Source organism: Heptranchias perlo, chromosome 9 (assembly GCF_035084215.1).
Source record: "Heptranchias perlo isolate sHepPer1 chromosome 9, sHepPer1.hap1, whole genome shotgun sequence".
Classification (NCBI taxonomy): domain Eukaryota; kingdom Metazoa; phylum Chordata; class Chondrichthyes; order Hexanchiformes; family Hexanchidae; genus Heptranchias; species Heptranchias perlo.
The window spans coordinates 18,959,353-18,983,265 of record NC_090333.1 but is presented as its reverse complement, the minus strand read 5'-3'; the positions used below and the strand labels follow the sequence as shown (position 1 = coordinate 18,983,265).

The window sequence follows — 23,913 nt, the reverse complement described above, 5'->3', positions numbered from 1 at the left end:
CAGTGCTATCAAGCAGCACTTACTCACCAATAACCTGCTTACCGATGCTCAGTTTGGATTCCGCCAGAACCACTCAGCTCCAGAACTCATTACAGCCTTGGTCCAAACATGGACAAAAGAGCTGAATTCCAGAGGTGAGGTAAGAGTGACTGCCCTTGACATCAAGGCAGCATACGAACATTGTGGCACCAGGGATTCCTAGTAAAACTGGTCAATGGAGATCGGAGGAAAACTCTCCTGCGGCTGGAGTCGTACTTAGCATAAAGCAAGATGGTAGTGGTTGTTGGAGGCCAATCATCTCGGCCCCAGAACATCGCTGCAGGAGTTCCTCAGGGCAGCGTTCTAGGCCCAACTATCTTCAGCTGCTTCATTAATAACCTACCCTCCATCATAAGGTCAGAAGTGCACAGTCGCAATTCCTCAGATAATGAATCAGTCCATACCTACATGCAGTAAGACCTGGAATACGTCTAGACTTGGCTGATAAGTGACAAGTAATATTTGTGCCACACATGTGCCAGGTAATGACCATCTCCAACAAGAAAGAGTCTTAACAACCTCCCCTTACCATCACCAAATTTCCCACCAACATTACCCCGGGGGTCGCCATTGACCAGAAACTCAACTGGACCAGCCATATAAATGCCGTGCTGCTAGAGTAAGTCAGAGGCTGGGTAATTGGCTCACCACCTGACTCCCCAAAGCCTCTCCAGCATCTGCAAGTCAGAACTGTTATAGAATACTCTCCACTTGCCTGGATGAGTGCAGCTGTAACAAAACTCGAAGCTCGACACCATTCAGGACGAAGCAGCCCATCCACCACCTTAAGTATCCACTCCCTCCACCATTGGCGCAACGTGGCTGCAGTGTGCACTATGTACAGGATGCACTGCCGCAACTCGCCAAGGCTTCTTTGATGGCACTTCCCAAACCTGCGACCTCCACCACCTAGAAGGACAGATGCATGAGAACACCATCATCTCCAAGTCACACACCATCCCGACTTGGAAATATATCGCCGTTCCTTCATCGTTGCTGGGTCAAAATCCTGGAACTCCCTACCTAACAGCACTGTGGGAGAATCCTTCACCACATGGACTGCAGCAGTTCAAGAAGAAAGCTCACCACCACCTTCTCGAGGACAATTAGGTATGGGCAATAAATGCTGGCCTTGCCAACGATGTCCATATCCCAAGAATTAACTTTTAAAAATCTCAAATCAAATTTTGTACGGTATTGGTAACATTGTGCTAAAGAGTAAAATACTTTCAGGAAGTTCTTTTTCCTTCCTAGGTCTTTGACCTAGATATTATGCTACAGTAAAGGAAATGCATGTTTATGCTATTTCCATTGTCCCTATAAGCAACAGGACAAGTACTTTTTTATTTTAAAAAGCTTGATATAGAATAGGTGTTTCAGTAAGTAACCTGTTTTTGTATTCACATGGAGCATAAACACTGGCATGGATCTGTTGGGCTGAATGGCCGGTATCTGTGTTGTACATTCTATGTATTCAATATAGAACTGTTGCACTGGTAGATTGATGGGCAATTTTGTCCATTGTGCTGTTACCAGCAGGTATGTGGTACACCCACTGTCAGTGGCACACTAATATAAAGAAGGTGACCTCCACACCTCTGACAACACACAAAACTTGACTTGTTTTCTCAATTGCAATAGCAATCATCAGAAGTAGGAAATACTCAAGTGTACGTTTTAATGACCCTCCGGTGGACACCATTTTTCCAGGGTTTCTGTGGCTCTTCTACAGTAGGACGAGTGGGAGAACCCTCACGGAAAGTCACCCTTACTGAGTCTAATTTAAAAGAAACAATTTTTACAAGAAATAATTTTTCCCAACAAGTTAATTTATCAGTGGCAGGTTATTCATGCCCAATTTAATCACTGTTTAAAATATCACTAATTTTTAACTTTGGCCAGCTGTTTTTAGTGCTAGTCATTGAACCAGAATATGGTCTCCTATTCACTGTGCCTTAACTCCTTTTGATGCATAGAACCAGAGAAGATTACAGAACAGAATGAGGTAATTTGGATCATTGTGTCTTGTCACAACTCTTTGCCAGACCAATCCAAAATTAATCTCACTGCTCTGCTCTCTTCCCTCAGTCCTGAACCTTCCTTTGCTTCAAATGTTTAGTGAAGTACTTTGAGTACAGCATGTAAATGATTAAACTTTATTGGACATAGCTCTTTTTAAGGAGGCAAGCTAAACTGTTAACCTGAAGCATTATTAATGTTTTTCTTTCAGAAAATAAGAGTTTACATCTTATGGCCCATGAACGTCTAGGAGAGCTGTTAAGAGTATTAAAGGTGGTGATTAGCAAACATCAGTCGTTAAATTCAGTGGATATTCTAAGTGCAACAGGGACAGTCATTTCTAAAGTAAAAGGTAAGATTGAACAGTTCTTCAACTGCACAGTAATGTGTAAAATGGTTTAGCAAATTGACAACTGTTCATTGAAACTATTTTAAGTCGAGTGAGTTAAATGCTTTTAAAATATACCTTATACATAAGAGACGAGTACTGATTATATAAAAGCACAATACTTCTGCAAAATTCTAGTTGACCTTTCCATTCATGCCACCTCGCCCTCTTTTACTCTCTGTTTCTCTCTTGAGCACTCACGTCACATCCCACTGTCATGCCACCTCGCACACTCTCTCGGGCCACCTTGCTCTTGTTCTCTCATACTACCTCTCTTATACCACCTCTCTCATACCACCTCTCTCTTACGCTCTCATGCAACCTTGCTCTCTTTATGCTACCTTGCTTTCTCATGCCACCTTGCTCGCTCACTTTCTCATGCCACCACATGCGCGTGCTCTCTCTCGCGCCACATCGCTCTCTCGCGCCACATCGCTCTCTCGCGCCACATCGCTCTCTCGCGCCACCTCGCTCTCGCGCCACCTCGCTCTCGCTCTCGCGCCACCTCGCTCTCGCTCTCGCGCCACCTCGCTCTCGCTCTCGCGCCCTCTCGCTCTCGCGCCCTCTCGCTCTCGCGCCACCTCGCTCTCGCTCTCGCGCCACCTCGCTCTCGCTCTCGCGCCACCTCGCTCTCGCTCTCGCGCCACCTCGCTCTCGCTCTCGCGCCCTCTCGCTCTCGCGCCCTCTCGCTCTCGCGCCACCTCGCTCTCGCGCCACCTCGCTCTCGCTCTCGCGCCACCTCGCTCTCGCTCTCGCGCCACCTCGCTCTCGCTCTCGCGCCACCTCGCTCTCGCTCTCGCGCCACCTCGCTCTCGCTCTCGCGCCACCTCGCTCTCGCTCTCGCGCCACCTCGCTCTCGCTCTCGCGCCACCTCGCTCTCGCTCTCGCGCCACCTCGCTCTCGCTCTCGCGCCACCTCGCTCTCGCTCTCGCGCCACCTCGCTCTCGCTCTCGCGCCACCTCGCTCTCGCTCTCGCGCCACCTCGCTCTCGCGCCACCTCGCTCTCGCTCTCGCGCCACCTCGCTCTCGCGCCACCTCGCTCTCGCTCTCGCGCCACCTCGCTCTCGCGCCACCTCGCTCTCGCTCTCGCGCCACCTCGCTCTCGCGCCACCTCGCTCTCGCTCTCGCGCCACCTCGCTCTCGCGCCACCTCGCTCTCGCTCTCGCGCCACCTCGCTCTCGCTCTCGCGCCACCTCGCTCTCGCTCTCGCGCCACCTCGCTCTCGCTCTCGCGCCACCTCGCTCTCGCTCTCGCGCCACCTCGCTCTCGCTCTCGCGCCACCTCGCTCTCGCTCTCGCGCCACCTCGCTCTCGCTCTCGCGCCACCTCGCTCTCGCTCTCGCGCCACCTCGCTCTCGCTCTCGCGCCACCTCGCTCTCGCTCTCGCGCCACCTCGCTCTCGCTCTCGCGCCACCTCGCTCTCGCTCTCGCGCCACCTCGCTCTCGCTCTCGCGCCACCTCGCTCTCGCTCTCGCGCCACCTCGCTCTCGCGCCACCTCGCTCTCGCTCTCGCGCCACCTCGCTCTCGCGCCACCTCGCTCTCGCTCTCGCGCCACCTCGCTCTCGCGCCACCTCGCTCTCGCTCTCGCGCCACCTCGCTCTCGCTCTCGCGCCACCTCGCTCTCGCTCTCGCGCCACCTCGCTCTCGCTCTCGCGCCACCTCGCTCTCGCTCTCGCGCCACCTCGCTCTCGCTCTCGCGCCACCTCGCTCTCGCTCTGACAACTCCACGATCAAGGAACTTTCAGATGAAGTGGTATCAGAGACTGGTGCATAATTAGACCAAGACACACAAGTAATTCGGCACCTATTTTTAAGTTATAGATTCCGTCCTTTATTTTATATTTTCGTTATAAATTCTTGTGACTACATGTATAATAGAAAGTGCAGCACCTCCACTGGCGGGTGGCTGCAATTGTAGCCTAACAAGTTATATAGGAAGTTTCTATTATAAATGTGGACATAGGAATTTATAATTGAAAAAGTTGACGGAAAGCGCAAGCCAATGTAAGATTTTTCATATTTCAATAGATAGATGGTGATATATTCTCTATGTTAATGTTGTAAAAGAGCTGAACGTGCCTGTGTTTAGGAAAGGCTACAGCAGCAGAGAAAGGTATTTTGAGCGTGGTGAAAGGTAAGTAGCAGAAGGAAGTATATTTGAGTTAAAATAGCACCACCTAGTGGATTCGGGGCCAAATAATGACTGCCATTATTGACATAGGGAAATAGAGAATTTGCATTATAAATGTTGACCAAAAACTGTCTTAAAAACATTACTTTTTGGACAGAAAGTGTGCTTATACATTGCACTTATTAATTGCCTCAAATAAAATCAGAGCAGTCAGGAAAATCTTGCAATCAATAAAATATTTTTTTTGATATTTTTTCAGCTGCTATTTTTGCCCTTTAATCAGCAACTCTTGTGTCTGTCTGTGTGGTAGCAATCTTGCCTTTAAACCAGAAGATTGCATGTTCAGGCCCCACTCCAGGATTTGAATACACAATAGAGGCTGATGCTTCAGAGCAACAGTGAGGGAAAGGAGAGAACTTGCATTCACGTAGTACCTTTCACGTCCTTGGGATGTCCCAAAATGCTTCATAGCCAATGAAACACTTTTTTGAAATGTAGTCCTTATTGTACTATACCAAAACATGGCAGCTAATTTACACACAGTAAGGTCCCACAAACTGCAATGAGGTAAATGACCAGATAATTATTTTTGCTGGTATCGATTGAGCGGTAAATGTTGAATAGTGCCATCTCCGGTGTAGAACTTCCTTAGTACTGCACTGAAGTGTCAGCCTAGATTATGTGTTCAAGTCTCTTGACAATAAGAGGTTATGATATTGCTAGGATCGGGTGGAAGAGGGATGACTTGGCTGCTTAAAAGGATTTTGAGAGACAGTGATGTTTTTGGTTCCTGATAAATAAATTGTTTTCCTTACCAACTACAGATATATGAATCAAGAAATAAATGTTTCCCTCATGTAGTACTATTGCAATAAATAAATCTCTGCAAGGGGAACTAGGACAGTTCAAAACTATGTGGCTGCATAATTGTTTAGTAGTGTTGGGGATGGAGTCAAAGTGATGGTGTGTCAAATTGCTAATCATGTTTAGAGAGAAAGTGAGGATGACCAGGACCTAACATGCCAACACCCAGGTCTGCACATTGGAAGTAAAAATGATGGAGTATCTGGTGACTGCTTCACTAGAGCTCAGACTGCTACCATCGTGGCTGTGGGGACTACCATTTCCTCAGCCTTTCAATCCGTGTAGGAGAGCATGGAAAGGGGGCTTCCAGAGCATCACCATGCTCCTTCACTCTGTTCTCACGCAAAGAATTGGGAGTGTAGAGATGCAGCCCCATGACAGGGGCATTTGCTCCGTGGGCGAGACTTATGCTGTTCTTTCTCAGGATGACAGCACGCCTGCTCCCCTGCCAGCCTCTGACCCAGTGCCTTTGTTGGTTCCACACAGCTAGCTGGCCCAGACTGCCCTGGCCACACCAAGTTATGGCTGTCTGCAACCGAGCTCTCAAGGCCCAGAGCTGCGAGGTTGCCCACCATGGCCAACTTAAGTGCCTTCAGTGAATGATCAGCAGCCTTTCACCTCCCAGGCTCCCGCAACAGGGTAACCATCTCTGAGGAGCACCAGAATAGATAAACAAGCACCGGCACTATGAGATTGCACTAAGGTGATTTCACTTCACTATTAAGGGAAGGAAAAAGTTATTAAATCCACAGTGTGCATGATGTGAAGAGATTATATCTGTTTTGCATTGATATTTGTCTTCGTATTCATAATAAGAGGAAGACCAATGAGGTAGTAGTGTTGGAGGGCATTCAGCAGGTGGGTGGAAGGAATGGATCAAATGGTGTTTGACTGTTGGTGTGCTGGGGGGTGGGGGAGGCTTTTCTTAGGAAAATCTCTCCCCAATAATTTGTTGCCTTGCAGGTCTGGCAGCACTGGTCGGCCTTGGTCATCCTCTTCTTTCTCGTTCCCTTCTTCATCTTGCTCCCTGCACTACTTCCTCATGTGGTGGTTGCAAGGCTTAGCTCCTCTGAATGGCATAGTTGTGTAGCATGAAGCAAGCCACTACAAATCTGAAGACTTGCTCAGGGCTATACTCCTCCGCCTCTCCTCCGTCGTCCAGCTGAGTGGGACCGCACTTGTCTGGTTCCATTCTCATCTATCCAGTCGTAGCCAGAGAATCACCTGCAGTGGTTTCTCTTTCTGCTCCCGCACTGTTACCTCTGGAGCCCCCCAAGGATCTTGACCCCCTCCTATTTCTCATCTACATACTACCCCTTGGCCACGTCATCAGAAAACACGACGTCAGATTCACCATGTACACTGACAACGCCCAGCTCTACCTCACAACCGCCTCCCTCGAACCCTCCACTGTCTCTCATTTGTCACATTGCTTGCCCGATGAGCAAAAATTTCTACCAACTGAACATTGGGAAGTCCGAAGCCACAGTCTTTGGTTCCTGCTGCAAACTCCATCCCTCTCCCTGGCCACTGTATGAGGCTGAACCAGACCGTTCACAACCTTGGCGTCCTTTTTGACCGAGATGAGCTTCCGACCACATACCGCTCCCACCTCCGTTACATTGCCCTGCCTCAGCTCATCTGCTGAAACCCTCATCCATGCCTTTGTTACCGCCAGACTGGACTATTCCAATGCTCTCCTGGCCGGCTTCCCATCTTCCACTGTCCATAAACTTCAGCTCATCCAAAACTCTGCTGCCCGTATCCTAAGTTGCACTAAAACCCATTCTCCAATCACCCCTGTGCTCACTGACCTACATTGGCTACCGGTCCGGGAACGCCTTGATTTTAAAATTCCCATCCTTGTTTTCAAATCCCTCCATGACCTCACCTCTTCCTATCTCTCTAACCTCCTCTAACCCTCCGAGATCTCTGCATTCCTCCAATTCTTGCCTCTTGCGCATCCCCGATTTTAATCGCTCCACCATTGGCAGCCGTGCTTTCAGCTCCCTGGGCCTTAACTCTGGAATTCCCTCCCTAAGCCTCTCCGCCTCTCTACCTCTCTCTCCTTCTTTAAGACGCTCCTTAAAACCTACCTCTTCGACCAAGCTTTTGGTTAGCTGTCCTAATATCTCCTTATATGGATCGCTGTCAAATTTTGTTTGTTAACGCTCCTGTGAAGCGCCTTGGGATGTTTTACCACGTTAAAGGCACTATATAAATGCAAGTTGTTGTTGCTGTTGTTATACTACAGGACTCCACCGGATCAGTCCAGGCACCGGAACCTTTGTTTGAGGACGCCTATGGTTTGATCAATGAGAGCTCTGGTTTGACAGGCATAGACGTGGAGTGCTGATACAATGAAAGCTAGAGTTCCTGACAGGAGTCATGAGCCAGGTGTAGGGGAATACCCCCTATCTCTCTAAGGAGCCAGCCTGACATCCACTGGTCTGAGTCAAAGACGGGGGGATTGAGGACTGGTGCACTATGAAGGCATCACGACTGCTGTCAGGAAACCATTCACTGCCTGTGGTCACAGACCAGCTGAACACTCAAGTAGTGGAACCTCTTCCTGTTATAGGGGAAAACACAGGGAAACCTATGTGCAGTCACTGACACATTGCACCTGGGGAAATCCAGCGACGCGGGTGAATCCCGAGAGATCTCTCCTGTTGATCAGCAGCCTACGTTGGGACAGTGATGTATTGCTGCCTCCTTGCATTGAGGGCATCTGTCACTTGATCGATGGCGGTATGGAGAGCAAACTGACTGATGTTGCTGATGTCACCTGTTGCAGCCTGGAATGAGCTTGTGGCATAGAAGTTGAGAGCAACCGGTACCTTCAGCGCTACAGGTAGTGTGTGTGCTGTGGTGTTTGGTTCCAATTCCTGCTGCACCAAGTGACGTAGGTCAGTGACTGCCTGCCTGCTGTGGCGCAGCTTCCTCGCACTGCTCCTTTGTCATGTTGAGGTAAGACATCCTGTTCATGTAGGCCCACATCTTAGGTCTGTGTTGCTGTTGCTGCTGCACACGTACATGCTCACGCATACACCATTTTAAGTGTTTGTAGCTCTAGGCGCTCATTTTTGCAAAAAGTTGATATTGTCTTGCTGTTTAATGAGCAATATTTCCTTTAATGAACAAAATGAGGTATTTGATCAGAAGTGAAGCGTATGATGCCTGAAGTGTGACACTTTTGAGGTGTGAACCCTCTGAGAACACACTTTCAGGTGTGATACATTAGAAAAGTGTGATGCAATGAACAAGCGCTTGATGCAAGATTTTTTTGAATCTGTTTATAGATAGATGTGATTTCTAGAAGCCTTTCTCATTTTTTCAAGGAGCACTGTTTGTTTTAATGCAACATGCCAGTAATCCATTGCAGCTCAAATGGCCTGCTGTTTACACTAGAAAGTTCCATTTAAAATATGGAGCAAAGCAAAGTAGGGATAGACTGAGTAAGAAGGGGCAGATTGGAAAAAGTCACCAACAGGAGAGGACCAAGCTATTGAGATGTGTGTGAACATTTAGTTCCAATAGTGGTTTCTGAGATCCATAAACCACTGCTAGTAAACTTGTGTGTACTGTAAATATATTTTAAGAAGAAAACTATGGGTGTGGTTCTGTTTATAAAGTTGGCTAAAGATACTCCACTACTCAGGAAGTTATGGAAAGGTTTGCAGGGATTTGCTGGAAGCTTTGGATGTTTGCTAAATAAGTTTGGCAGTTGTAAAGATGTGACGAAATACTTGACCACAAATTACAGTTTTCCCTAAAATTCAAACTGAAGTTGTTTTTCAGACTCATGCTTGTGACTTAGATTGCACACATCTGAACAAAAACTGCAGGAAGTTTGTTTCCTTAAAACAAAACTTAATGAGATCAAAGGATTAAAAGCAAAAACTTTTAACAGAAGCCTTCCTGCAACAGGAAAAAAAATCTCCCAGTTTACTTATTCTGCGCACAGTTTTGACTGGTGTTAACGTTTGTAAGAGAGACGCAAAATGAGGATTTTGGCAGTGGCTTTTGTGATCCACCAGAGCTCTTTAAAATTTGTGTAATAATGGTTCACTGCAAAGTAATGAAACATATTTGAGCATATAAGCTTCTCTTGTGTAGTTTACAACGGGTAAGTTGGTTATGAAGGCAAGTATTTAGGCAGTTTGTGGTATGCTTCGAGTTTTATTCCAAACTTCAGAGTTTGCTCTTTCTGTGGGGAGGTGGAGAGGGGAAGGAACTGAAGCATTGAGTTGTAGTTGCCAGCTCCTGGGGAAGTGAGGTCTTCACAGTGAATTTTTATACAGGTTTGTAGAACCTGGAGAATCCTTTTTTCCCCATTGCCTTTTTTTTCTGTAATGATTGTACTAAGAAGATTGCATTGTAGTTCCTTCAAAGGAAGTTAATTAAAAAGTATTTAGTTATTTCTTATTTACATTACTTTTCACCCATTAGTGTGTTCAGTGGCACAGGAAACTGGTGCCTTGACCAGATTGCAGTCCCAATTTCAATATGACAGAAGTTCCAAGTGGACCTGAGCCTTTTGCTTATGCTTGGATGAAGAATGATTTGGTGCAATTTGTCCATGGATTTTGTTATAGCTGTGTTGGTATGGTCTGCTTGGCAGTTATGATATTCTCTTTTGTTGGGTTGTGTTATTCACAGAATCTATTTATAAAATTATAGTAAACCAGTTATATAGGTGCATATTTAAAGTTGAAAACACTTCAGTGCTCATTTAGTTGGTATACGTTCATTGAAGTAATCCTTATTGGTTAATCTTTACTGTATATTCATGAAGTGAACGCTAATATCTACCTTGTACAGTTGTACTAAACTATAATTTTCCTTCAGGTGCAAACTACAATGAAGTAAATGAAGACAAAAGAGAACATTTCAGTGAAATATTTGCTTCTATTGACACTTTGGCTTTCACATTTGGTAATGTGTAAGTAACACAACTTTTAGTGTAGGTTTGACTTTCCTTCTCTAACCTATGTACCTATCATAGGTATTTTAGGCTAAATCAATATTGATGATGATAAAGTTGAACTAATGTACAATTATGTCTCTGAAGCAGTAGCTCAAGATATTTTTTATAAATTAAACCAGTGAAAAATCATATTGCACCAGCCTTCTCATTGAACTGATTGGTTTAGTAATTGTGTGATTCTTCCTCCTTTCCTCATTCCCCACGCCCTTCAATTTTGTTCTTTTGTAAGTTCTAATTTTTGCTGGGATATAGTTCTACCGGCATTAATATCTCTCCAATGGTTTGTCCAAGTATATTGTGAACTTATATAGTGAATGTCAACAAGCTATTCAACTATTGCAGTCAAGTCCAATCCTGTTTTCAGCCCACATTGGCATATGAGCACTTTACAACGTGGTCACTGGTTAGCGATCAGGAACGAGAACCCTTCTGATTTTTTTTTTTAACCCATCCTTGTGTCTTGCCAGTCGTAGTACCCTAATTGCTATCCAGGTTGAATCCAAAGCTAATTCAACATAGACTGTGACATGATCCTGGGATCTTCTGGTCTGTAAGGTTTAGTGCTGTGCTTGGTGCTTTTTATCCACTACACTGTCAGAGAAACTGCATTTATGTGTTTAATTTATTGTTTTAAAAATGCATTTTTAAGGAGATATTGGCTAGGATTTGAAAATAAGCACTTGGTGAAATTGCTGCTTCGATGTTAAAGATGAAAAATGTTTACTTTTATTTTCCAGGGTCAATAGCAAGTTTTTTTTAAAGTACATTTTTTTAATGAGATACAATGTGAGATTAATGAAAAGGATTGAGTTTAACATATTTTCTTATGAATACCACAATTTCCCATTGTCGTGAATAATAAAGCAAATGTTATAAGCAGCACTTCAAGGGTTAAAGGGTTATTTTTTGGAAGAATATCCTCACGTTCATTTTGATTTTATATATATGTTTTGCAACCGTCCAGTAAGATTGCTGCTTTACCGTATCCTGTTTTGTAGCCACAAATTTAAAATGACTGGGTCATGTAACAAATCCTTTCGTAGCTTAGAGCTGTGGTTAAACCAGACAGAACATGAGCAGTCTACTTTTAAAATATCCAGTTACTAAAAAAGAAACATTAGGTAGTTTTGTGAAATAAATTTAGTTTCAAAAGTAATATCCAGATTGCCATTATTGTCACTTGGTTTATATAATGTGATAGTCCTGTTGTTTACTTAGTGTGTGCCACTTTTTATTCGTAACTTGAAATTGCTCCCAATATTGCCTCCACCAGTGACATACCTGGTATATATCTCATCCTAGTATTATATAGTTCAAATTGCTGTCCAGACAACCTAAGTTTGGAAGGACCAAAACTATAGTCTTCAACTTAAGTGGATGTGATATGAAAATTTCACATAACCCCCCACCCCCCCACATTGTGTTTTTATTTTAACCCTTTTAACAACACTATCTGGATTAGAGAAGTTAAGTTTGGGGATATGGGGTGTCTGAAGTATGTAAAATGTAACACTGTTGCTGAACAGTTCAGTTGAAAATATAAAAGGGGATATTTTCAAGATGTTGCATAAAACTCAAAATCCTGAAACTCCCTACTTAACAGCACTGTGGGAGAACCTTCACCACACGGACTGCAGCGGTTCAAGAAGGTGGCTCACCACCACCTTCTCTAGGGCAATTAGGGATGGGCAATAAATGCTGGCCTTGCCAGCGATGCCCACATCCCATGAACAAATTTTTTTTTTTAAATTTTAAAAGGAGCCTGAATAAAATTTCAAGGCATGGATTTTTTTCTCTCATGTATTGCTTAACAAGATGTATTATGTAGTTGTATAAATTACTGACGTTTTCAGAAGAAAGGGAATAAAGGAAATTGAAAGTCAGCTAAAAGAAGTATGAAAATATAACTGAATCTTTTAAATCAACCAATTCTGACTTACAGCATTTCAGATTTCCTCATGGGAGACGTGGACTATAGTACATCTATGGGACTCCCACTGAATGGGAGAAGCCGCGTAAGTTCACATAAAAATTTACACTAACTAGAAGCAATTGTGACCCACAATTGTTAGAGGATATGATGCTGACATTAGTTTGCTAAATCAGCCCTACAACCCTCCAAGATCACTGCGCTACACCAATTCTTGCCTCTTGCATATCCCCAATTTTAATCGCTCCACTGTTGGTGGCTGTACCTTCAGCTGTCCAGACTCTAAGTTCTGGAATTCCCTCCCTAAACCTCTCCGCCCCTCTACCTCTCTCGTCTCCTAAAAGGCACTCCTTAAAACCTACCTCTTTGACCATAGAATCATAGAAAGGTTACAGCATGGAAGGAGGCCATTCGGCCCATCGAGTTGTGTCGGAGCAACCTAGCTAGTCCTACTCCCCCGCCCTATCCCCGTAGCCCTGCAGATTTTTTCCTTTCAAGTATTTATCCAGTTCCCTTTTGAAAGCCATGATTGACTCTGCTTCCACCACCCCCTCAGGCATTGCATTCCAGATCATAACCACTTGCTGTGTTAAAATAAAAAGTTTCCCTCATATCACCTTTGGTTTTTTTGCCAATCACCTTAAATCTATGTCCTCTGGTCCTTGACCCTACTGCCAATGGGAACAGTTTCTCTGTATCTGCTCTGTCCAGACCCTTCATGATTTTGAATACTTCTATCAAATCTCCTCTCAATCTTCTCTGTTCCAAGGAGAACAACCAGCTTCTCCAGTCTATCCACGTAACTAAAGTCCCTCATCCCTGGAATCATTCTAGTAAATCTCTTCTGCACTCTCTCCTAAGGCCTTCACATCTTTCCTAAAATGTGGTGCCCAGAACTGGACACAATACTCCAGTTGTGGCCAAACCAGTGTTTTATAAAGGTTCATCATGACTTCCTTGCTTTTGTACTCTATGCCTCTATTTATAAAGCCCAGGATCCCGTATGCTTTTTTTTTAAACCTCTTTCTCTACCTGCCCTGCAACCTTCAACGATTTGTACACATATTCCCCCAGATCTCTCAGTTCTTGTACCCCTTTTAGAATTGTGCCCTTCTTTATATTGCCTCTCCTCATTCTTCCAACCGAAATGTATCACCTCGCATTTTTCTGCGTTAAATTTCATCTTCCAAATGTCCGCCCGTGCCACCAGCCTGTCTATATCCTCTTGAAGTCTATTACTTTCCTCCTCACTGTTCCCTACACTTCCAAGTTTTGTGTCATCTGCGCATTTTGAAATTGTGCCCTGTGCACTCAAGTCCAAGTCAAGAAAAGCAGTGGTCCTAGTACTGACTCCTGGGGAACGCCACTGTACACCTCCCTCCAGTCCGAAAAACAACCGTACACCACTACTCTCTGTTTCCTGTTACTTAGCCAGTTCTATATCCATGCTGCTACTGCCCTTTTTATTCCATGGGCTTCAATCTTGATGACGAAACTATTATGCAGCACTTTATCAATCACTTTTTGAAAGTCCATATACACCACATCAACTGCATTGCCTTTATCTACCTCATCAAAAAAACTCTTATCAAGTTAGTTAAACACGATTTGCCTTTAACAAATCCGTGCTGGCTTTCCCTAATCAATCCACACTTATCCAAGTGACTGCTAATTCTGTTCTGGATTATTGTTTCTAAAAGTTTCCCCACCACCGAGGTTAAACTGACTGGCCTGTAGTTGCTGGGTTTATCCTTATACCCTTTTTTGAGCAAGGGTGTAAAACATTTGCAATTCTCCAGTCCTCTGGCACCACCCCCCGTATCTAAGGATGATTGGAAGATTATGACCAGTACCTCCCCAATTTCTAGCCTTACTTCTCTCAGCAACCTAGGATGCATCCCATCCAGACCTGGTGACTTATCTACTTTAAGTACAGCTAGCCTTTCCAGTACCTCCTTTATGAATTTATAGCCCATCCAATATCTCAACTACATCTTTCTTTACTGAGATTCTCGCAGCATCATCTTCCTTGGTAAAGACAGATGCAAAGTACTCATTCAGTGCCTCCGCCATGCCCTCTGCCTCATTGAATAAATCTCCTTTTTGGTTCTTCATCGGCCCCACCCCTCCTCTTACTACCCATTTACTGGAAGAGTTTTGGATCCCCTTTTATGTTGGCCGCCAGTCTATTCTCACACTCTCTCTTTGCCCCTCTTATTTCCTTTTTCACTTCCCCTCTGACTTTTCTATATTCTGCCTGGTTCTCACTTGTGTTATCAACCTGAGATCTGTCATATGCCCCTTTTTTTTCTGCTTCATCTTACTCTCTGTCTCTTTTGTCATCCAGGGAGCTCTGGCTTTTGTTGCCCTACCTTTCTCCTTCCATGGGAATGTACTTAGACCGTACCCACACCATCTCCTCCTTAAAGGCCGCCCATTGTTCAATTAGAATCATAGAGTCTTACAGGAGGCCACTCGGCCCATTGTGCCTGTACTGGCTCTTTGAAAGGGCTATCCAATTAGTCTCACTGCCCTGCTCTTTCCCCATAGCCCTGCAATTTTCTGCCCTTCAAGTATTTATCCAATTCCCTTTTGGAAGCTAGTATTGAATCTGCTTTCATCACCCTTTCAGACAGTGTAACCCAGATCATTATAACTCTCTGCATTTAAAAAAAATCCTCCTCATCTCATATCTGGCTCTTTTGCCAGTTACCTTAAATCTGTGTTCTCTGGTGAACCGATCCTTCTGCCAGCAGAAACAGTTTCTCCTTATTTACTCTATCAGATCCCTTCATGATATTGAACGCCTCTATTAAATCTCCCTTTAATCTCCTCTACTCTAAGGAGAACAATCCCAGCTTTTCTAGGCAAGAGACTAGTGATGATTGGAGCATGATTGGTCTTATGATCAGGAAGCACTTTCAAATGTTAATGTGTTTGTTGCACTGTAGTGCCATATACATGGCACTTTCTGTCAATGCTTTTAGCATACCTCAACCCATAAGACATGTATATGCATTTTAGGTATGCTAAATACATCATTGCTGCCTGAGCATTCATTAAGATGAGCGATGTCCATTGTTTACAGCACACTGATATAAACTCAAATTAGATACAGTTTTGTTGGTTTGGTATTGTTTTTACAATGTACGTATACAGATTTGTTTGTTTGTTTTTGCATGTTTAATAGCTATAGTGTAAAAGCAGCAGCATCTTGAATTTGCTAATTTTAGGAAATGCACATTTACATACTATTTATATGTCATTCAGCTATTACAGGCTTAAAAAGAGCTATTGCTAACTGAGCTACAGCTGTTAAAAGAAAACAAACTTTATTTAAAAATTCCCTGCTGACAGATGGATCTGATGTTTTGGAGTTCAAATATGAATCGTTCCGTCCCAATTAATACTTGTCCAGCTCTATAAATAAATGCTGACTAATTTGTTTCTTTTTAATTTAAAAGTCTTATGAAAACCTGTCAGTGGGATCTAGAGGATCAGTTCAGGAAAAGGATGACCTGCAAGGTACAAATATGTTTTTAAAAATTGTTTTTTAATCTGTTTTTATTCCATGAAGTTTGATTTGTTTTGTGCAAATTGGCTGCCGTATTTCCTACATTACAACAGTGACTACACTTCAAAAAGTACTTAATTGACTGAAAAGCACTTTGAGACGTCCTGAGGTCGTGAAAGGTGCTACATAAACACTAGTTCTTTTCTTTGTTTCTTGTCTTTCTGTCTTTGTCTTTGTTTGTTAAACCTCCACATGTCTGTTCTCCCAAATATATTAGAAATTTTCAGTCTGCTTTTGTGATCCTAGGATAAACCAAGGGTCTACCAAGTTCTTGGTGCCTGAGCTTGATTCCAATTTATTTTTTTCTTCCACTCTTTTCCTCCCACCTCTTCAGGGTTCAGTTCAATAAAACCAGCTTCAGCGATCAGGTGAGAAAAAGAGTTGAGTGCAGTCAAACACATTCATTAGGAGCTTGTATGGCTGCAGAAAGCTGCTATGGTTGTTGCCTTGGACCCTTCTGCAACTGTCTCCAGTTCTGGTTACCTAGGTGTGACCCAGGACTCTAGTAGCCGGATCAGAACCTGATATCTCAGTGATGGACAGTGACTGATCCTGAGCACAACATGTGTATCTTTCAGCAAGCGCACCTGAATCATATCTCATCTTGGGGTCCAGTTGGCTGAAACCCAGAGCTCAAGCATGTGTAGCACCCCGGATCACAGGGATCTTTCCACCAGCTAGGATTTTGTTCTGTCATTCTCTCTCTTTATCAACTGCTCTTTCCCCCACCATGCAGTTGGCAGACAAAATCATATGCGACAAATTACTGTACTGCAACCCACAGCAATCTTATCCAGAACATGTGAACCATACTTGATGCTGCAGGCTTCGGATGGGCGCCATTTAACGACACCCTGGTGGTGATTTAGGTGCAAGTTTTGCAAATAAAAGAAATCATCCAGCATTTACTAATAAGTTAAAGCTGGGAGATGCTTGGGTCAAGAAGTTGTATACACACTTTTGAGATGTGGTTAGTTTCCTATCAGGTTCAGGGATTAATTTGTTTTTAGTACACCCAAATCAATTTGCTCACATTGCGTATTTCTTGGAGAGCTTAAAGCCAATGTATATACTAGTGGCTAGTTGGAAAACCTTTTACATCAGTCTGCCATGGTGTTCTGAAGACAAATGTTGTGTAATGTAAGTTTCCATGATCATAACATAGCTGTAGTAATTATTAAGGCTGCTCAATGTGTGCCATGACATTATGGATGCAATGTGCATTGCAACCCAATTTTTGGTAAGAAAATATTATGAAATGTCAGGGGTCTTTTTCTTAAATTCAGGAGGAAATCCGTTTTTATTGATTCAAAAATATCCAGGAATTTATTAATGAAAATCAGCAAAAACTAATTTTGAAGGTACCTACAAATATGGTCCTTCCCCTTAGAATTGGTGGGAATCCTTCCTGTAATAGGTTGCTGCAAAAATGAAATTAGTGATTACAAACTATTTTCTTACGAAATCAACAAAGATAAGTGTTTAAGATTTAGGTGTCAGCCGTGGCTCATTGGTAGCTCTCTCGCCTCTGAGTCAGAAGGTTCAAGTCCCACTCCAGAGAGGTGAGCACTTAATCTCGGCTGACACTCCAGTGCAGTACTGAGGGAGTGCTGCTCGAATGGAAGTGCTGTCTTTTGGATGAGACATTAAACCGAGGCCCCGTTTGTCGTCTTAGGTGGACATAAAAGATCCTATGGCACTTTTTGAAGAAGAGCAGGGAAGTTTCATCAGTATCCTCAACCATTTATCCCTCAGCCAACACCACTAAAACCAATTAATTTGTAATTTATCTGTTTGTGTGACCTTGCTGTGTGCAAATTGGCTGCCAAGTTTCCCTACATTACAACAGCGACCGCACTTCATAAAGTACTTCATTGGCTGTAAACCGCTATCCCAAGGTTGTGAAAGGCACTACATAAATTCAAGTTCTTTAAGATTTAGGTTTCTTTCGCATGTACAATAACTGATATGTACCACTGGTGCATTGGTGAAACAATAGGCTTTATTTTAGCACCCACTATCGGGTGTGTTCCTGGTGGGGGGGGCTCTGAAAATCGGGGAATCCTGGAGCGGGTCGGGAGCCCGACTCCAACCCGCCCACTTCCGGGTTCCCCACAGACGCGCCGACGTGCGCGCGCAGCCTCCGCATGTGGGACTCCCGCAGGCAATTAAAGCCAGCGGGGTGCCACTTGAGAGTATTTACCTTGCTATTTCAGGTCATTTACAGACCTGATTAAGGGAATATGTCAGGTGGGGTGGGATTTTAGAAACAACTGGGACTGTTTCCCATACTGGGGGAAACAGTCCCAGCTGAAATGGACGTGTTGCAGCTATCAGCCTGTGGCAGCTGCAAAGGTCCATTTGACAGGTGGGGGAGGGGAGACCCTCACCCATTGCAGGAGGCCACTCTGTCACTTGGGACAAAGTTTGGCCTCCACCACCCTCCTCCTGACAATCAAATTCACCAACTTGCACACTTACCCCGGGGTCCAGAGACATGTACCTACCTTGCGGACCCCCTCAGATGTACATCTTGCGGATGGGGGCCGCCGTAGCTGCAGTCACGACCTCCTCGGAGGGCGAACAGCATCACCAGCCTCGCCGGCCAAGCCGTCCACCTCTGACACGTGGAGCTCCACAACACAGTGCTGTGACACATCCACCTGCACAGCAGGAGGGAGGGCAACCGCAGAGAGAGATGCGTCGCAGGGGGCACTACCCTCGCAACAGGGTCCACAAACCGAGGCTCAGCTTCCTGGACTTCTCTGAGCAGCAGTGCACACGGAGGCTCAGAGTCACTCGACATATAGTCGTGGACATCTGCAGCCTCCTTCATGCCGAGCTGCTCCTGGCTGGCCCGAGCACCATCTTCTTACCTGTCGCTGTCAAAGTCACCACTGCCCTCAACAACTTCTCCTCCGCATCCTTCCAGGGTGCCACCGGGGACATCGCCGACTTCTCTCAGTCGTCTGCACAAAAGAGCCCTGCAAATACACCGACACCCACTTTGCAGTGACACAATGGGTGGCATCAGGTGTGGGGCTTCATAGTGATCCTCAGGAAAGGACATTATTGCACAAACCAGATAAGATTCGCAAAGATGTGGCAGCAGTGGTGCCAATATAATATGTGATGTGAGTTGATCAGAAATTAAATATAAGTAAAAACCATGACAAACCCTCAAACACCCTTGTGCATCCCCTTCATGCTCACAACACGTTTGCCTTACGCTTCCGACTGCACATATGTGATGCATGCCCTGTGGCTGCAGCACAGGTAGTGGCAGGTTGAGTGAGGCTGACTGTGAAAGAGATGCATGAGAGGGTGAGTATGAGATAGAGCCATGAGATTGTATGAGGATTGGGTTGAGTGGTAGTGGCGGGATGAGTACTGGCGAGGTGAGTAAGTGCAGGTAAGATGAGGATGAGGTGTGAGGGGTGATGTGACCGAGTAGTGTTGGCTGTGCAGAAGGAGATGTGGGGTGGGGGCGGTGATGTGGCAGACGGAGTGTAGGGGAATGAGTAAGTGTACTCACTTTGGCTGACCTACTTAGATCATTGCAGCGCCTCCTGCATTGTATGCAGGTGGGCAATATGTTGGTGGTGCAGGTGACCTCCTCTGCCACCTCGAGCCAGGCCTTCCTGGTGGCAGAGGCAGGCCGCTTCCTCCTGCCCGCCGGGGGAAGATCTCTGTCCTCCCCCTCCTCCTCACCCCATCTAATGATACCTGGAGTGAGGCATCATTAAACCTGGGAGCAGCCTTCCCCCTGGGCTGCTCCATGATGTATTTTTTCCTATTTGTTGCAGCATCTGTCAATGGAGGACTGCCCCTTTAAATTGGGCTCCTCCAGCTGACAGACCTTACTGCGCATGCGCAGTCCGCCCGACGCGCAGATAAGCAGTGGGGAACCCGGAAGACCAGGTAAGTGGATCCAATTAGGCTGCGATCGCGCGCGGGGCAGACTGATTTCGCCGGGCGCGTTACCCACGTGCCCAATAGCCCCCCCGCCGCAAACCCGCAGCCCTGGCAATATCGAGCCCAATCACAGCAAGGTACTCTGGATAATGTTTTCTTCCTTTTACCACCACCAGGTGTCAGCCAGTATGCTGTTTTTCTATAATTTTCGACCTGATGGCTTGGCTGAAAACAAACCTTTTTGAGTTGGTTAGATAGGTTTGGCAAAAGTAATGAGCAGCTTTGGAACACTGAATCAGTTAGTACAGATTACCACTAGGCTATTACAAATAAGGCATTTTTGGCAGACAGAACAATGAAGTATGAAACATCTAGTACCGAAGCAGATACTTTTCTGTTTAAAAAAATTAAAGCATCTAATACTAAGAGAAAACAGTTATAATAAAGTATAAATGGTGTATGTATTGCATTCCTTAATTTAATGCAGAATTTATATCTGACAGTTATCATCTACCAACTTTACTGTGCATTTGTATTATATTTGCATGCTGAGCAGTTAACTGACTGTAAAGAACATTTTACACTACCAATGATTCAGAAGACGTCGTTTCATTTTCAAGTGTTTCCTTCCTGCTTCATCCTCTTCCCTTCTCAATCCCTACAGTACATTTTTTGGTGTCAACTTGCATTAAGGTGAATTTCAAGGTCACAGTAGCTTTTCAGTCCAGACATCTTGGATGTCAGCTTGTTGCTGGAACTTGTTTCATGTCTCATCTTTGTTCCTTTGTTTCACTACCTGTTTTCAGGGACTCTCCGAGCAGAAGAGGTTGACAACATGCTACTTAAAAATGACAGTGGGATAGAGTCAGCTCTAATGTACACAAAAACTTGGTCAAAATATACCAAAGAGATTCTGGCCTGGTTGGAAAAACGGCTCAATCTGGGTGAGTTCTTCACTGTGCTGTCTTATCTTATTTATTAAAATAATTTAAAATCTGTTGTCTGGATTATGCTACAGTATCTATGTTCCTAATGTCACTTACATATTCAGTAACAATTTTGCAGAAGTAAATTACATCTTGCCTAATTTGTACATGTGCATTCTTGGTTATATTTGGTGTCATTTTAGAATTTTATGCTTTTGTGCCATATTATTGGTAATTGGTAAAAAGTTACTCAGACTTCTGCAAAAATTATTCATGAAGTGATGTAATTGTTTAATAGGGAATATATTTCTAACAATGTTTTTTAACTTGTGCAGATGTGGAATATGCAAGAAGTTTTTCAAAATTGGCAGAGTCAGCTAAGACATTTATTGATCAACAGGTAAATATCAAAATGTCCAAAGTTAACGGAATGCATCATTCCTTCAAATACCATTGCAAAATAAGCTGTTTAACAAATTATGAACTTTTCCCATTTGCAAATGTATTAAAAACTGTATTAAACATTATATTTATGCATTAAATTATAGTTAAGCTACCTGGAGAGAAACTTTCTGTTCATGCTCAGGATTACTACCAGTGCCACGTGCTAGTGAGTATAGGAACAGGAGAATAGACCGGATGAATGCATGGCTGCCGGGATGGTGTAGGAGGGAGGGATTTAGATTCCTGGGACATTGGGACCGGTTCTGGGGAAGGTGAAACCTGTACATTCGGGATGGGTTACACCCGAGCAGGACCGGGACCAATGTCCTTGCAGGGGTGTATGCTACTGCTGTTGGGGAAGGTTTAAACTAGAGTGGCAGGGGGATGGGAACCTGAGCGGGGAGTCAGAAGGGAGTAAAGTTGAGAGCAGCAAGAGAGGGGAAGACCCAGGGGAAATTTACAATACAAACAGTTGTTCAAGAACAAGTGAAAGGGAAAAACGTAGAGCAGCAGAAAAAAATTGTACTTTAGACACCACAGATAAAGTGAAAACTAGAAGGCGTAAGGCGATTAACCCAGCATCAAAGCTGAAGGTCAGGCTAGGGTGTGTGGCCCAACTAAGAGTTCTATATACAAATGCACGGAATATAAGGAATAAATTAAATGAACTACAGGTTCAAATTCAAATTGGAGGGTATGACATGATAGCTATTACTGAGACATGGCTGCAGGATGGTCAGGATTGGGAACTAAATATACCGGGTTATAAGGTCTACAGGAGAGATAGGGAAAATGGAAGAGGGGGAGGAGTAGCCTTAATGATTAGAGATGAAATCACTTCAATGATAAAGGAGGATATAACGAGGGGTAAGCAGCCAACAGAGACCTTATGGGTTAAATTAAGAAATAGGAAAGGATCGAAGACTATAGTGGGAGTTGTATATTGGACACTGGCAGCAGCTCTGAAGTGCTAGATTGTATAAATGCAGAGATTAGACAAGCGTGTAAGAAAGGCATAGTGGTCTTAATGGGGGACTTTATCTTTCATACAGATTGGGAAAAGCAGACTAGCAACTGTCAGAAAGGTAGTGAATTTATTGTGTGTGTCCGGGATAGTTTTCTACAGCAGTATGTCCTGGAGGCAACAAGGGGGCAAGCCATACTAGATTTAGTAAACAGCTTGACTGTGCGTGAACATCTATCCAATAGCGATCATAACATGATCGAGTTCAATGTTGTGTTTGTAAGGGAAAAAAGTGAATCAGCTGCTAAGATTCTAGACTTGGGTACGGCCGACTTCAATGGGTTGAGACAGAAACTGTCCACAGTAAACTGGGCAAATCTGTTGATGGGTAAAACGACTGATGATCAGTGGGAAATGTTTAAAGAAACATTTAACGTGATACAGAATCGGTTTATACCCCTGAGAGGCAAGAACTCTACTTCAAAAAAAAAACAGCCATGGACAACTAAAGAGGTAAAGGACAGTATAAGACATAAGGAAAGGGCATACAAAAAGGCAAAACATGGGACAGATCCTGGCAAATGGGAAAGATACAAAGTTCAACAAAGGGTCACAAAACAGATAGTAAGGGCTACAGAAAGAGAGTATGAAAAGAAACTTGCAAGGGATATCAAAACCAATGCGAAGAACTTTTATAGTTATATTAGGAAAAAGAGGGTGGTCAGGAGCAGTGTTGGCCCCTTAAAAACTGAAAGTGGGGATATTGTCATTGACAATGGGGAAATGGCGGACATGTTGAACAATTACCTTGCGTCAGCAGTTACAGTAGAGAAAGAGGATAGCATGCCGGAAATCCCAAGAAAACTTATATTGAATCGGGGACAGGGACTCGATAAAATTAACATAAGTAAAACAACAGAAATGAAGAAAATAATAGCACTAAAGAGTGACAAATCCCCAGGACCAGATGGCTTCCATCCCAGGGTTTTAAAGGAAGTAGGTGAGCACATTGCAGATGCCCTAACTATAATCTTTCAAATTTCTCTAGATTCAGGAACTGTCCCTCTAGATTGGAAAATTGCACATGTCACTCTGCTTTTTAAGAAAGGAGAGAGAGGGGAAGCAGGGAATTATAGACCAGTTAGCCTTTTTTTATTATTCATTCATGGGATGTGGGCGTCGCTGGCAAGGCCGGCATTTATTGCCCACCCGGAATTGCCCTTGAGAAAAGTTAGCCTAACATCTGTTGTGGGGAAAATGCTGGAGTCTATAATTAAGGATAGGGTGACTGAACACCTCGAGAATTTTCAGTTAATCAGAGAGAGCCAGCATGGATTTGTGAAAGGTAGGACGTGCCTGACAAACCTGATTTGAATTCTTTGAAGAAGTGACTAAAGTAGTGGTCGGGGGATGTCAATGGATGTTATTTATATGGACTTCCAGAAGGCATTTGGTAAGGTCCTACATAAGAGACTGTTAGTTAAGATAGAAGTCCATGAAATCGAGGGAAAAGTACGGACTTCGTTAGGAAGTTGGCTGAGCGAAAGGCAACAGAGAGTAGGGATAATGAGTAGGTAATCACATTGGCAGGATGTGACCAGTGGAGTCCTGCAGGGATCTGTCTTGGGGCCTCAATTATTCACAATATTAACGACTTAGATGAAAGCATAGAAAGTCTCATATCTAAGTTTGCCAATGACACAAAGATTGGTGACATTGTAAGCAGTGT

General features: G+C 44.2%; 1 protein-coding gene across 4 annotated transcripts in view; it reads left to right on the top strand.

Annotated features, from left to right (window-relative positions):
- Nucleotides 1–23,913, top strand: part of arhgap29a (Rho GTPase activating protein 29a) — a 102,350-nt gene that overhangs the window by 38,039 nt on the left and 40,398 nt on the right. For 3 of the 4 annotated variants that reach the window (XM_067989954.1, XM_067989953.1, XM_067989955.1), the window contains 6 exons: nucleotides 2,270–2,410; nucleotides 10,293–10,386; nucleotides 12,374–12,446; nucleotides 15,826–15,886; nucleotides 20,657–20,794; nucleotides 21,112–21,176. In XM_067989954.1, the coding sequence (XP_067846055.1) occupies nucleotides 2,270–2,410; nucleotides 10,293–10,386; nucleotides 12,374–12,446; nucleotides 15,826–15,886; nucleotides 20,657–20,794; nucleotides 21,112–21,176 (572 nt within the window). Of the gene's footprint in view, nucleotides 1–2,269; nucleotides 2,411–7,805; nucleotides 8,412–10,292; nucleotides 10,387–12,373; nucleotides 12,447–15,825; nucleotides 15,887–20,656; nucleotides 20,795–21,111; nucleotides 21,177–23,913 lie in introns of those variants that run through there. The other variant, XM_067989956.1, reaches the window with a different exon arrangement.